Raw genomic sequence first — 16,338 nt, 5'->3', positions numbered from 1 at the left:
GGGTGCTGAGAGTGAGTGTGTGTGGTTGTGGGGTGCTGAGAGAGTGTGTGTGTGTGTGTGTGTGTGTTTGTGCCGGATCTGAAAGACCTTTAGGTGTACTAACGATGACTTTCTTATATACAACTATGCCGTGCACCCCCCTTTTTCTCACCCACAACCCCTCCCCATTTTCTCATGATGTCATACTAATTAATTATTCATCAGCATCTTCCCGCCACAATGACGTCATACTCATTAATATTCATCAGCATCCCTCCATAACCCCCCCCCCTTTCACCCCTTCCGTCATCCATCAAATTTTGACAGAAGGTGTACCCTTATACTCTCTTTAAACCCCTCAAAAGTGTTACATCTCTGCTGAGCACTGCAACTTCACCATCTGTGTCAATGATCCTGCCACCGAAGTGTGGAAGACATCACCATGACTCGAGATGTCAAGACTGCCATTAGAGAGGACCTGAATCCCAGGTACACTTCAACCCCTACTCTACAGGACTACCTTCACAGATCCCTGGATCCCAGGTTCAAGTGTCTGTCTCACATGGACCCTGCCCTACGCCAGAGGACATACAGTGACCTCACCACTGAGATTGGGAGCAGTCAGGGCACTGAAGACTGTGATGAGGTAAATAAAAATAATACTATTTAAAAATGATAAATTCAAATCTAAATAAATTAGTTTTTCCAGTAATAATGGATTTTATTAAATGTTATTGCCGCATTTTCCATGTCTATGAAACATGTTAAAAAGAAGATATTATGCCTTGTGCACTTTAAGTTGATTTTGTATATTTTAATTTAATAATTTAAAAGTGTTAATAAACAAAAAGACAAAACTTCTGTTTATTTGTATTGTCTTTTTTTTTTTTTCTGATCCGAAAAATGATCTGATCCGTGAGTTTTTTGATTCGTTGCACCCCTATCGGCAGCGCACACACACAGAGTACTTACAAGCAGACACAGTGTGTAGACAGAAAAGGGAGAACGGACGCATTTTGGCTTAAAAATGTACAATAAAGGTGAAGTTATAACACTGAAACGCCCTCAGGAAGAGGTGCTTTAAGACATGGTTAGCTAGCTAGCGGCTAACATCCATCTGCAGTGTTGTAGCTACTTCTAAATCACTAATCCTCGCCTCCATGGCGACAAATAAAATAAGTTCCTTACAAGTATGAACCCTGCAGGTCGAGGAATAGCTAAACATGCTTCACTATACACCGTACGTAGCTCACTGGCGTCACAATGTAAACAAATACACTTAACATCCACTGTAATGATACCAAGTACAGGTGCATATCTACTACTATGATTACATCGATATTTTTATTATGTTTATAAACTCAGGAAATATGTACCTGCGCACATGACGGCTTTGAATATGACCAATGTATGATCCTGTAACTACTTGGTATCGGATCGATACCTACATTTCTGGTATCATCCAAAACTAATGTAAAGTATCCAAACAACAGAAAAATAAGTGATTATTACATTTTAACAGAAGTGTAGATAGAACATGTTAAAACAGAAAATAAGCAGGTATTAACAGTTAAAGAACAAGTAGATTAATAATTAATTTTCTACCGCTTGTCCTTAATAATTTTGACAAAATAATAGGTAGATAAATGACACAATATGTTACTGCATATGTCAGCAGCTAAATTAGGAGCCTTTGTTTATTGACTCACTACTAAAAGACAAGTTGTCTTGTATGTTCACTATTTTATTTAAGGACAAACTTGCAATAAGAAAAATATGTTTCATGTACCCCCAGAGAAGGGTCAATTGACCTTTTTACCTAGAAAACCCACAAGAGGGTCATTTGACCCCTAGTCCCCCCTGTGGACACTCCTTTTGTTATGAAAATGTGGCTGTTAGTGGCACATGGCAGGGGCCACTTGAGCCTGTGTGGGGGAGGGGACCTTACAGCTCAAGCTTTAGTTCTGAGGTAGGTTGTGTGTGTTTTTGCAAGGATCAACAAAGGATCAACAAGAATGAAGGGATCAACACTCTGACATTTATTGTTAAAAAAAATACAAAACAAAACATATTTACAAAGAATGAAAAAGCAACTGTTTTCCCAGTTTTGGTGTGGAGGGTTGTTGCAGAAGCAATTGTTATTTTTGTGTGCCAAAAATAGTTTAAAAAAAAAAATTTACAAAGAAAAAAGCATATTTACAAAGAATGAAAAACCATGTCCATGTAAACGTGACTGACATACATTTGAGCAGTCACTCACAATCCTGGCACTGCCATTGCTCCTTTCGGCATTTCCCACATGTATAACGGTAGCAGTCAACACAGCGCACAGTTGCATGATTGTCCTTGCATTGGATTTTAGCCTGACACTTGGCTCTTTTTCCTAGTTGTGGTGTGGAGCGTTGTTGCCGAAATAATTGTTCCTTTTGGGCCTTTTTCATACCCACGTGGGAGTGAGCCAACTCTTTTGCAAGTTCCAGCAGGAAATCCACCCGTCTCTCCTGCCTCCCGGTGCATAATTGATAGAGCATGTGGGCATTCAGTGCTGCAATATCAATCATGTTATAGAACACTGCTACTGGCCAGCGCCGTGTTCCTGCGCAGACAGTGTACTCCCGCACCATCTGGTCCATGACATCGACGCCGCACTTTGTTGTGTTGTACTGTGTGATGGTGTTTGGCTTCTTTTTGGTGGTATCCTGTGTCTGAATGGTGCTGTGCATGCTGCTGAGAACATATACAGTCTTCCTCCGCTTGGGCGCATACACCGTCAGTGTGGCACCAGTGGTTGAAAATACCTGGGTGGTAAATTCATCGCGGTACATCTGTCGAGTTGACGGTGGAATTTCTTTGCGAATCTTGTTGACTGTGCCGAGGATGGTTGTATTCCGGCTAAGTAGTCGTTTTGCAAGTGACAGTGATGTAAAGAAATTGTCCGTGGTAACATTTCTGCCCTTGTCCAAGAATGGTTCCATCAGCCTCATGACTACACTCTCAGACACTCTCTCCCCACGAGGCCGAGTGTCGTCCTTGCCAAGATATGGGAGGATGTTGCAGACGTATTTGGTTTTCAAGTCACACGCCACCCAGAACTTGATCCCAAACTTGTCTGGTTTAGATGCAATGTACTGTAGGAAACAGCAGCGAGTCTTGGACGGGAAAAGTTGTTCGTCGATGGTGATGTGTTGACCAGGGATGTAGGATGTGATGCAGTTGGTGGCAAACAATCCCCATATGTTTGAAATTGCAGCAAACTTATCGGTCTGTGCTCGCTCGCTGCGGGTGTCTCTGTCATCAAAGCGCAGGTGATGCATGATGTTTTGGAAACGCCCTCGGGACATGGTTTCGATGATCTGTGGGCTTCCCAGGTTTTTCGACCAGCAGTCACGCAGTGATGGCACCCTGATGATTCCCCGCATCATGGTGATGGAAATAAATGCCATTAGTTCAGGGAGGCCCATGAACCAATCCACATGCTCCGTTTGCTTTGCATGTTGAACTGTACAGTCTCGAATGATGCCAAGCATGTCCAGAGTGATGAAACACAGGAAGCTCTGAAGACGACTTGTGATTGACCTCCTGGCCTTAGCTGTTGGCTCTCCATCTGCGCTGTATGGCGATGGCGGGGTGAAATGTGGACCCGTTCCCACCTGTTCTTCATGCCATACTGTGCCATCTTTCGCAGTCTCTGTCACATCAGTCCCCAGCCGAGCTCTCTTTGTTGGTTGGGGAGCAGTCTCCTCATCTGTAGTGTGAAAAAAAAATGTAATTATGAGCAATGGGAAAGTCAAATGATATCACAAATGCAAGCATAGAAGCAAATAATAATAATAATCCCAGAACATCTCAAATAGGTTGGCTAAGCTGCAGACACCTCAGGAGAAGTAGAATCAAACAAAACTGACGGCAGTCGGCACTCAGAAACAAAATGGAGGCTCTATTCACATGGTGCCAGTGGCGGCCCACCACAAATAAATTAATATATGGGAATTGGGAAACACTGATGATATGTGTCTGCAGGCAGTAGTACAGTATATATATTTATTTATATCATCTATTTATATCTATTTAATATATAATAACTAAATATAAATAATATTAAAAAATATTTATTTATATCCATTTATCTCTCTATATATTTATTTATTACATCCATTTATCTATATATATCCTGTCCATTTATTTATTTACCTATACCTATGTCTGTATATATGTTCAATGAAAGTTTTGTAGTTCAATTCAAACTCTGTGTATATCTATATACTATATAGTATATAGATATACACAGAGTTTGAATTGAACTGAGTATTCGAACTGCGTGTTTTCTTGAGCCCCCCCCCCCCCCCCCCCCCCCCGGTCAACCCTGTGGGAAACACTGTGGTGCTATATTTTCCAACATCCTCACTGAAATGAAATGTAAAATAGGAAATAATATGAAATGAAATCTTACCTGAAGATGACTGAGACAGCTCGGAGTCTGAATCCTCCTGAAGATTGATGTCTTCTCCATCCGAGTCGACAGGGTTAACATTGGAAAGGAGCATTTCCAATGCTTGTTGAGTGCTGAATCTCTGCATCTTCGTTCCTTGGAGAGAAGCTTCTTTCACCACAAAATTCTTGAGGGAAATGAAGCTATAGTCCACGTGCACTGGTATTTATGTCTTGGCCGTTACCTGTCTTGCCTGTAAGGTGTGACCCCCTCACCCCACAAACTGCCCCTAACAGCCTCATTACCATAACAAAATGAGTGATTAGTGTATTCGGGAAAAGTGTCGGGCCAAATGACCCCTCTCTGGGTCTTCTAGGTAGACAGAAAAATGCTGGGACTTCTAGTGTTAAGACATGGTTAGCTAGCTAGCGGCTAACATCCATCTGCAGTGTTGTAGCTACTTCTAAATCACTAATCCTCGCCTCCATGGCGACAAATAAAATAAGTTCCTTACAAGTATGAACCCTGCAGGTCGAGGAATAGCTAAACATGCTTCACTATACACCGTACGTAGCTCACTGGCGTCACAATGTAAACAAATACACTTAACATCCACTGTAATGATACCAAGTACAGGTGCATATCTACTACTATGATTACATCGATATTTTTATTATGTTTATAAACTCAGGAAATATGTACCTGCGCACATGACGGCTTTGAATATGACCAATGTATGATCCTGTAACTACTTGGCATCGGATCGATACCTACATTTCTGGTATCATCCAAAACTAATGTAAAGTATCCAAACAACAGAAAAATAAGTGATTATTACATTTTAACAGAAGTGTAGATAGAACATGTTAAAACAGAAAATAAGCAGGTATTAACAGTTAAAGAACAAGTAGATTAATAATTAATTTTCTACCGCTTGTCCTTAATAATTTTGACAAAATAATAAGTAGATAAATGACACAATATGTTACTGCATATGTCAGCAGCTAAATTAGGAGCCTTTGTTTATTGACTCACTACTAAAAGACAAGTTGTCTTGTATGTTCACTATTTTATTTAAGGACAAACTTGCAATAAGAAAAATATGTTTCATTGTACCCAAAGATTTTTTGTTAAAACAAAAGGCAATAATGCAATTTTTGTGGTCCCCTTTATTTAGAAAAGTACCAAAAAGTATCGAAATAATTTTAGTAGAGTTTTTGGTCCGTATCAAACTTTCCTTCTGCTGCTCGATTACCGTTTTCGGCTACACACTTTACCCCTTGAAGTTCGTAATCTGGAATCTAATTTGGATTTTCTTTTGGGGAACATTTTGTTTTTGTTCCACCTTTCTCAGTTGACTCTGATCAAAGTTTCAATTCACTTCTTCAGCGGTACATAAGCGGCTATAATTGTCACCAGCCTGTAGATGGCAGTGTTGACTTCTAAAATCATGTTAAAGGCCTACTGAAACCTACTACTACCGACCACGCAGTCTGATAGTTTATATATCAATGATGAAATCTTAACATTGCAACACATGCCAATACGGCCGGGTTAACTTATAAAGTGACTTTTAAAACTTCCCGGAAAATATCCGGCTGAAAACGTCGCGGTATGATGACGTATGCGCGTGACGAAGTCAGAGTAACGAAAGTTATGGTACCCGTAGAATCCTATACAAAAAGCTCTGTTTTCATTTCATAATTCCACAGTATTTTGGACATCTTTTGCAATTTGTTTAATGAACAATGAAGGCTGCAAAGAAGACAGTTGTAGGTGGGATCGGTGTATTAGCAGCGGACTACAGCAACACAACCAGGAGGACTTTGTTGGAGCGCTAGAAGCGCTAGCCGCGCTAGCCGCCGACCTCACCTTGACTTCCTACGTCTCCGGGCCGCCAAACGCATCGGGTGAAGTCCTTCGTCCTTCTGCCGATCGCTGGAACGCAGGTGAGCACGGGTGTTGATGAGTAGATGAGGGCTGGCTGGCGTAGGTGGAGAGCTAATGTTTTATTAGCATAGCTCTGTGAGGTCCCGTTGCTAAGTTGCTAAGGTTAGCTTCAATGGCGTCGTTAGCCCAGCATTGTTAACCTTCGCCAGCCTGGAAAGCATTAACCGTGTATTTACATGTCCACGGTTTAATAGTATTGTTGATTTTCTATCTATCCTTCCTTCTATCCTTTATTTTTTTGTTTCTATATGCAGTTAAAGCATGATGCTATCACGTTAGCTCGTAGCTAAAGCATTTCGCCGATGTATTGTCGTGGAGATAAAAGGCACTGAATGTCCATTTTGCGTTCTCGACTCTCATTTTCAAGAGGATATAGTATCCGAGGTGGTTTAAAATACAAATCCGTGATCCACAATAGAAAAAGGAGAGTGTGGAATCCAATGAGCCAGCTTGTACCTAAGTTACGGTCAGAGCGAAAAAAAGATACGTCCATCACTGTCTCTCAAGTCCTTCACTGTAACGTTCCTCATCCACGAATCTTTCATCCTCGCTCAAATTAATGGGGTAATCATCACTTTCTCGGTCCGAATCTCTCTCGCTCCATTGTAAACAATGGGGAATTGTGAGGAATACTAGCTCCTGTGACGTCACGCTACTTCCGGTACAGGCAAGGCTTTTTTTTTTATCAGCGAGCAAAAAGTTGCGAACTTTATCATCGATTTTCTCTATTAAATCCTTTCAGCAAAAATATGGCAATATCGCGAAATGATCAAGTATGACACATAGAATGGATCTGCTATTCCCGTTTAAATTTTAAAAAATCATTTCAGTAGGCCTTTAAAGGCCTACTGAAAGCCACTACTACCGACCACACAGTCTGATAGTTTATATATTAATGATGAAATCTTAGCATTGCAACACATGCCAATACGGCCGGGTTAACTTATAAAGTGCAATTTTAAATTTCCCGCTAAACTTCCGGTTGAAAACGTCTATGTATGATGACGTATGCGCGTGACGTCAATAGTTGAAGCGGAAGTATTCGGACACATTGTTATCCAATACAAAAAGCTCTGTTTTCATCGCAAAATTCCACAGTATTCTGGACATCTGTGTTGGTGAATCTTTTGCAATTTGCTTAATGAACAATGAAGACTGAAAAGAAGAAAGCTGTAGGTGGGATCGGTGTATTAGCGGCTGGCTGCAGCAACACAACCAGGAGGACTTTGACTTGGATAGCAGACGCGCTAGCCGACGCTAGCCGTCGACCGCATCTATGATCGGGTGAAGTCCTTCGTCGCTCCGTCGATCGCTGGAACGCAGGTGAGCAGAGAAGGTTGATGAGCAGATGAGGGCTGGCTGGCGTAGGTGGAGCGCTAATGTTTTTATCATAGCTCTGTCGAGGTCCCGTAGCTAAGTTAGCTTCAATGGCGTCGTTAGCAACAGCATTGTTAAGATTCGCCAGGCTGGAAAGCATTAACCGTGTAGTTACATGTCCATGGTTTAATGGTATTGTTGATCTTCTGTCTATCCTTCCAGTCAGGGGTTTATTTATTTAGTTTCTATCTGCATTTAAGCCCGATGCTATCCACGTTAGCTCCGTAGCTAAAGAGCTTCGCCGATGTATTGTCGTGGAGATAAAAGTCACTATGAATGTCCATTTCGCGTTCTCGACTCTCATTTTCAAGAGGATATAGTATCCGAGGTGGTTTAAAATACAAATCCGTGATCCACAATAGAAAAAGGAGAAAGTGAGGAATCCAATGAGCCCTTGTACCTAAGTTACGGTCAGAGCGAAAAAAGATACGTCCTGCACTGCACTCTAGTCCTTCACTCTCACGTTCCTCATCCACGAATCTTTCATCCTGGCTCAAATTAACGGGGTAATCGTCGCTTTCCTCGGTCCGAATCCCTCTCGCTGCTGGTGTAAACAATGGGGAAATGTGAGGAGCCTTTCAACCTGCGACGTCACGCTACTTCCGGTACAGACAAGCTTTTTTTAATCAGCGACCAAAAAGTTGCCAACTTTATCGTCGATGTTCTCTACTAAATCCTTTCAGCAAAAATATTGCAATATCGCGAAATGATCAAGTATGACACATAGAATGGATCTGCTATCCCCGTTTTAAGTTAAAAAAATTCATTTCAGTAGGCCTTTAAATTGTTGATATTTTATATATATATTCTGTGTAAAAAAAGTGCCATTTATAGGAAATAGGAGCCATCCCTGTGGACCCTGATTATAAATGTGCTACATTATGATATTCTCCTTCTCCTCACCTGGACTGTGATGAAGCTGTGAGGACTCAGGTGGTTTGTCTTCATGCTCTTCAGTCTTCACAGAGACAACAGTCAGTGGAAACTTGGTGAGATCAGCCTCCTCCTGCCCTAGAAGACACTCTCCCTCTTGAGTGGTCCTACATTCCTCCTCTTCCTCTTTAATGTGGGGGTGCTGTGGTTCCTCCTCTTCCTTCTTTATGTGGGCGGGCTGCTGAGCGTCTGTTAAGTAAGTAAATAAGTCAGTAATAACAGAGAATGAATGTAGTTTTGACAGTGTTAATAAAGGGGAGACGAAACTGTGAGAGAAAATGCGAGAGTATGATATTTCGATTTAAGATAAAAGTCGTCTGGAGGGCACAGGGCAGAGTGTCTAGCCACTTTTTGAATCTTACACGGGTGTAAACAAAGCTGAGGTTTTACAAGCAGCTGCCACTAGCTGGGAGTTTAAAAGAACTCAAAACCCTTTTTATTCACTTTTTTCTCACTCTTTTACTATGAAGCCACGTTGATGTAACACGTGGCTTGGCATTGTCTTGCTGAAATAAGCAGGGGCGTTCATGGTAACATTGCTTGGATGGCAACATATGTTGCTCCAAAACCTGTATGTACCTTTCAGCATTAATGGCGCCTTCCCAGATGTGTAAGTTACCCATGTCTTGGGCACTAATACACCCCCATACCATCACACATGCTGGCTTTTACACTTTGCACCTATAACAATCCGGATGGTTCTTTTCCTCTTTGGTCCGGAGGACACGACGTCCACAGTTTCCAAAAACAATTTGAAATGTGGACTCGTCAGATCACAGAACACTTTTCCACTTTGCATCAGTCCATCTTAGATGAGCTCGGACCCAGCGCAGCCGGCGGCTTTTCTGGGTGTTGTTGATGAATGGCTTTCGCTTTGAATAATAGAGTTTTTACTTGCACTTACAGATGTAGCGACAAACTGTAGTTACTGACAGTGGTTTTCTGAAGTGTTCCTGAGCCCATGTGGTGATATCCTTTACACACTGATGTCGCTTTTTGATGCGGTACCCCTTGAGGGATCGAAGATCCGTAATATCATAGCCTACGTGCAGTGATTTCTCCAAATTCTCGGAACTGTTTGATGATATCCCTAAATTCCTTGCAATAGCTCATTGAGAAATGTTGTTCTTAAACCGTTCAACAATTTGCTCACGCATTTGTTGACAAAGTGGTGACCCTCGCCCCATCCTTGTTTGTGAATGACTGAGCATTTCATGGAAGCTGCTTTTATACCCAATCATGGCACCCACCTGTTCCCAATTAGCCTGTTCACCTGGGGGATGTTTCAAATAAGTGTTTGATGAGCATTCCTCAACTTTCTCAGTCTTTTTTGCCACTTGTGCCAGCTTTTTGAAACATGTTGCAGGCATCAAATTCAAAATGAGCTCTAATTTGCAAAAAATAAAAACGTTTACCAGTTCGAACGTTAAGTATCTTGTCTTTGCCGTCTATTCAATTGAATATACATTTATAATGATTTAAAAATATATGTATTCTGTTTTTATTTACCATTTACACAATGTGCCAACTTCACTGGTTTTGGGTTTTGTAGAAGCGGATGAATGGAAGAAACCAAAAATCAAAAAGACGACCGCCCGTTCTGCCGACGGCTTGAAAGGCGGACATTCATCCGTGATAATATGGAGAAGCTGCTGATGGTGTGTTTGACAGAGAAACAGCTCCCCCCCCCCCCATGAGGGTGAACTGTGGCTGTAGCCCAACTTCCAACGTGAAACCATTAACATTAATTCAACTTGTGATTTTATGACTCTATTATCAATGCTTTACGTGTTCCAACAAGCACAAAGATTCAAAACCTAATTCTGTATTTATGTTTTACTCGTTTTATCCCACAGCCTCAAAAATAGATGGCAGCAAAAGCACAAACTCTGAGCTCACTGTCAAGTCACTGTACAGTTTTAATTCATTATAACTAATGATTGTAAGTAGAAAATGCAATTTTGGTAGAAATTGCATGTAAATGCTCAAAAGCCAAAGGCCAGCTGAAATGCTAACAGATAGCACGCTAGCCACATAGCGTCACCTAGCAAAAAATATGATTCTTATCTGCAAAATGAGCTAAAGCTTGCTAACATTGCTGTCAACAGTTAGCATTTGTTAAGTACTGTACCAAAATAGGACTCTGAGGTTTATACCTGCGAAATTAGCTAAAAGAGCTAGCATTTTTGTTGGTAACCGGTTAGATCATCATCACACTTCAACATCTCTGTCATGTATCCATCCATCCATTTTCTTCCGCTTATCCAAGGTCAGGTCGCGGGGGCAGCAGCCTAAGCAGAGAAGCCCAGACTTCCCTCTCCCCAGCCACTTCATCCAGCTCCTCCCGGGGGATCTCGAGGCGTTCCCAGGCCAGCCGGGAGACATAGTCTTCCCAACGTGTCCTGGGTCTTCCCCGTGGCCTCCTACCGGTCGGACGTGCCCTAAACACCTCCCTAGGGAGGCGTTCGGGTGGCATCCTGACCAGATGCCCAAACCACCTCATCTGGCTCCTCTCCATGTGAAGGAGAAGCGGCTTTACTTTGAGCTCCTCCCGGATGGCAGAGCTTCTCACCCTATCTCTAAGGGAGAGCCCCGCCACCCGGCGGAGGAAACTCATTTCGGCCGCTTGTACCCGTGATCTTGTCCTCTCGGTCATAACCCAAAGCTCATGACCATAGGTGAGGATGGGAACGTAGAGCGACCGGTAAATTGAGAGCTTTGCCTTCCGGCTCAGCTCCTTCTTCACCACAACGGATCGATATAGCGTCCGCATTACTGAAGACGCAGCACCGATCCGCCTGTCGATCTAACGATCCACTCTTCCCTCACTCCTGAACAAGACTCCTAGGTACTTGAACTCCTTCACATGGGGCAAGATCTCCTCCCCAGCCCTGAGATGACACTCCACCCTTTTCCGGGCGAGAACCATGGACTCGGTCTTGGAGGTGCTGATTCTCATCCCAGTCGCTTCACACTCGGCTGCGAACTGATCCAGTGAGAGCTGAAGATCCTGGCCAGATGAAGCCATCAGGACCACATCATCTGCAAAAAGCAGAGACCTAATCCTGCAGCCACCAAACCGGAACCCCGCAACACCCTGACTTTGCCTAGAAATTCTGTCCATAAAAGTTATGAACAGAATGGGTGACAAAGGGCAGCCTTGGCGGAGTCCAACCCTCACTGGAAACGGGTCTGACTTACTGCCGGCAATGCAGACCAAGCTCTGGCACTGATCATACAGGGAGCGGACCGCCACAATCAGACAGTCCGATACCCCATACTCTCTGAGCACTCCCCACAGGACACGGTCGAATGCCTTCTCCAAGTCCACAAAGCACATGTAGACTGGTTGGGCAAACTCTCATGCACCCTCAAGGACCCTGCCGAGAGTATAGAGCTGGTCCACCGTTCCACGACCAGGACAAAAACCACACTGTTCCTTCTGAATCCGAGGTTCGACTATCCGGCGTAGCCTCCTCTCCAGTACACCGGAGTAAACCTTACCTTGAATGCTGAGGAGTGTGATCCCACAATAGTTGGAACACACTCTCCGGTTCCCCTTCTTAAAGAGCGGAACCACCACCTCTGTCTGCCAATCCAGAGGTACCGCCCCCGATGTCCATGCGATGTTGCAGAGTCTTGTCAACCAAGACAGCCCCACAGCATCCAGAGCCTTAAGGAACTCCGGGCGGATCTCATCCACCTCTGGGGACTTGCCACCAAAGAGCTTTTTTACTACCTCAGCAACCTCAGCCCCAGAAATAGGAGAGCCCACCACAGATTCCCCAGGCACTGCTTCCTCATAGGAAGACGTGTTGGTGGGATTGAGGAGGTCTTCGAAGTATGCCCTCCACCGATCCACAACATCCGCAGTCGAGGTCAGCAGAACACCATCCTCACCATACACGGTGTTGACAGTGCACTGCTTCCCCTTCCCACCGGATGGTGGTCCAGAATGGCTTCGAAGCCGTCCGGAAGTCGTTTTCCACGGCTTCCCCGAACTCTTCCCAGGTCCGAGTTTTTGCCTCCACGAATGCCGAAGCCGCATGTCATTTCTGTCAAATAAGAAGATGATCCTAATTGACTTACCCTGGTTGAAGCTGTGAAGCTGTGAGGACTCAGGTGGTTTGTCTTCATGCTCTTCAGTCTTCACAGAGACACCAGTCAATGGAAACTTGGTGAGATCAGCCTCCTCCTGCCCTAGAAGACACTCTCCCTCCTGAGTGGTCCACAGTTCTCCCTCTTCTTTAATGTGGGGGGGATGTGGTTCCTCCTCTTCCTCTTTAATGTGAATGGGCTGCTGGATGTCTGTTAAAGAAGTACATAAGATTGTTAGGAGGGAATTTTAGTAGTTTTTGACTGACAGTGTAAACACAAAGAGGTGCGTTGTGTTAAAAGCGTGTTGCTGAACAACCAATAAAAACTACAGCTTGGCATTTATCCCACCACAGCTGATCAGGAAGCTGGGATTCAACACTAATTGGATTCTGGAATTCCTTACGGTCAGTCAGGATGGAAGACAAATGCGGTCCCAACATACCATGAAAAAAAACACCTGATTTTAACATAAAACAATGTATCCGAGCAAGAAAATGCTAAATTCATCCAATATATTGCAATAATTTGCTCAAGAAATGCAGTTTTTTTGCAATAAAATTTACATTTTTGCGACAAAAATGTCATTGATTTGCAAGAAAATGAAACATGTCATAACCACCATAGATTTTTTCTTCCAAAAAATGTAGTATTTTGGCAAGGAAACACAAAATTTGGCTACAAAAATGGAATTGTTTTGCAAGGAAAATATATATTTTCTGATAAAAACACAAGCTGTTGTCATGACCACCATAGGTTTTGACAAAACAATGCTCTGGCCTGCCATGAAAACGCAACATTGCGTCACAAAATGCGGCATTTTACCACGAAAACACCTGATTTTTCCATTAAAACAATGTTACAATCCAAGATATTGCAATACTTTGCTCAATAAATGCAGCTTTTTGCAATAAAATTTACATATTGTGACAAAAATGTAATTAAATTGCAAGAAAATGAAACATGTCATAACCACCATAGATTTTTTCTTCCAAAAAATGCAGTATTTTGGCAAGGAAACAAAATATGGCTACAAAAATGTAATTGTTTTGAAAGGAAAATATATATTTTCTGATAAAAACACTAGCTTTTGTCATGACCACCATAGGTTTTGACAAAACAATGCTCTGGCCTGCCAAGAAAACGCAACATTGCGTCACAAAATGCGGCATTTTAGCATGAAAACGCCTGATTTTGCTATGAAAACAATATAAGCAATCAAGAATATGCAATATTTATCCAAGATAATGCAATACTTTGCTAAGGAAATGTAACATTTTGGCATATAAACACTAGATTTTGATAGAAAAATGTAGTGGTTTTGGACGAAAATTATTTATTTTCTTACAAAAACAGTAGCTTTTGTCTTGTTTTTTACAAAACAGTGCTGTGGTCTGCCAAGAACATGCAACATTGCGTCACAAAATGCGGCATTAAACCACGAAAACACCTGATTTTTCCATGAAAACAATGTTACAATCCAAGATACTGCAATACTTTGCTCAATAAATGTAGTTTTTTGCAATAAAATTTACATATTGCGATAAAAATGTAATTGATTTGCAAGAAAATGAAACATGTCATAACCACCATAGATTTTTTCTTCCAAAAAAATACAGTATTTTGGCAAGGAAACACAAATTTGGCTACAAAAATGGAATTGTTTTGCAAGGAAAATATATATTTTCTGATAAAAACCCGAGCTTTTGTCATGACTACCATAGGTTTTGACAAAACAATGCTCTGGCCTGCCAAGAAAACGCAACATTGCGTCACAAAATGCGGCATTTTAGCAAGAAAACGCCTGATTTTGCTATGAAAACAATGTAAGCAATCAAGAATATGCAATATTCATCCAAGATAATGCAATACTTTGCTCAAGAAATGTAATATTTTGGCACATAAACACTAGATTTTGATAGAAAAATGTAGTGGTTTTGGACGAAAATTATATATTTTCCTACAAAAACAGTAGCTTTTGTCTTGTTTTTTACAAAACAGTGCTGTGGTCTACCAAGAACATGCAACATTGAGTCACAAAATGCGGCATTTTACCACAAAAACACCTGATTTTTCTATTAAAACAATGTTACAATCCAAGATATTGCAATACTTTGCTCAATAAATGCAGTTTTATGCAATAAAATTTACATTTTTGCGACAAAAATGTCATTGATTTGCAAGAAAATGAAACATGTCATAACCACCATAGATTTTTTCTTCCAAAAAATGCAGTATTTTGGCAAGGAAACACAAAATTTGGCTACAAAAATGGAATTGTTTTGCAAGGAAAATATATATTTTCTGATAAAAACACTAGCTTTTGTCATGACCACCATAGGTTTTAACAAAACAATGCTCTGGCCTGACAAAAAACGCAACATTTTGTCACAAAATGCAGCATTTTACCGTGAGAACATCAGATTGTGCCATGAAAACAATGTATCCGACCAACAATATGCAATATAATACTTAGAAAATGCAGTATTTTAACATAAATCTACCTTTTGTGACAAAAACCTTACCAAAAAATTCAGTATTTGGGCAAAGAAACAATATATTTGACTACAAAAATGTAATGGTTGTCCAAGGAAATGATATATTTTCCTACAAAAATGTTATGGTATTGGAAGAAAATTATATATTTTGACAAAAACACTAAAATGCATCACAAAATACTGCATTTTACCATGAAAACACCTGATTTTGCCATGAAAACAATGTTTCCATCCAAGAAATTACAATACTTTGCTCATAAAATGCAGTATTTTACTATAAAATCTACATTTTGCGACACAAACTTGATTGATTTGCAAGAAAATTAAACATGTCATAACCACCATAGATTTCATCTTCCAAAAAATTAAGTATTTGGACAATGAAACAATAGATTTGGCTAAAAAGATTTAATGGTTGTGCAAGGAAATTATATATATTTTTCTTCAAAAATGTTATGGTTTTGGAATTTTAGCACAAAATGCAACTTTTTGTGACAAAATGCAACATGTTAACATGAACAACCCAGGTTTTGCCATGAAAATAGAGTAAACAATCAGTAATATGCAATATTCATCCAAGATAATGCAATACTTTGCTCAAGAAATGCAATATTTTGGCATAGAAACAATACATTTTGATACAAAAATTTAGTGGCTTTGGATGAAAATGATATATTTTCCTACAAAAACAGTAGCTTTTGTCTTGACCACCAAAGTTTTTTTTACAAAACAGTGCTGTGGTCTGCAAAGAACATGCAACATTGCGTCACAAAATGCGGCATTTTACCACAAAAACACCAGATTTTTCCATTAAAAGAATGTTACAATCCAAGATATTGCAATACTTTGCTCAGAAAATGCAGTATTTTACCATAAAATGTAAATCTTGCGACAAAAACTTGATTGATTTGCAAGAAAATTAAACATGTCCTAACCACCATAGATTTTGTCTTCAAAAAAATTCAGTATTGGGACAAAGAAACTCTAGATCTGGCTACAAAAATGTAATGGTTTTGCAAAGAAATTATAGATTTGCATACATAAACACTACATTTTGTCATGACCACCATAGGTTTT

General features: G+C 41.0%; 1 protein-coding gene across 4 annotated transcripts in view; it reads right to left on the bottom strand.

Annotated features, from left to right (window-relative positions):
* si:dkey-15h8.17 (uncharacterized protein LOC100034454 homolog) overlaps positions 1-16,338 on the bottom strand; it is a 103,924-nt gene that overhangs the window by 76,400 nt on the left and 11,186 nt on the right. For 3 of the 4 annotated variants that reach the window (XM_062069549.1, XM_062069548.1, XM_062069550.1), the window contains exons 2-3: positions 12,758-12,976; positions 8,639-8,857 (exon numbers count right to left, since the gene is read on the bottom strand). In XM_062069549.1, the coding sequence (XP_061925533.1) occupies positions 8,639-8,857; positions 12,758-12,976 (438 nt within the window). Of the gene's footprint in view, positions 1-1,997; positions 3,725-4,429; positions 4,565-8,638; positions 8,858-12,757; positions 12,977-16,338 lie in introns of those variants that run through there. The other variant, XM_062069551.1, reaches the window with a different exon arrangement.

The sequence above is a fragment of the Entelurus aequoreus genome, linkage group LG14 (genome assembly GCF_033978785.1).
Source record: "Entelurus aequoreus isolate RoL-2023_Sb linkage group LG14, RoL_Eaeq_v1.1, whole genome shotgun sequence".
Classification (NCBI taxonomy): domain Eukaryota; kingdom Metazoa; phylum Chordata; class Actinopteri; order Syngnathiformes; family Syngnathidae; genus Entelurus; species Entelurus aequoreus.
This window is presented reverse-complemented; position numbering and strand designations above follow the sequence as displayed.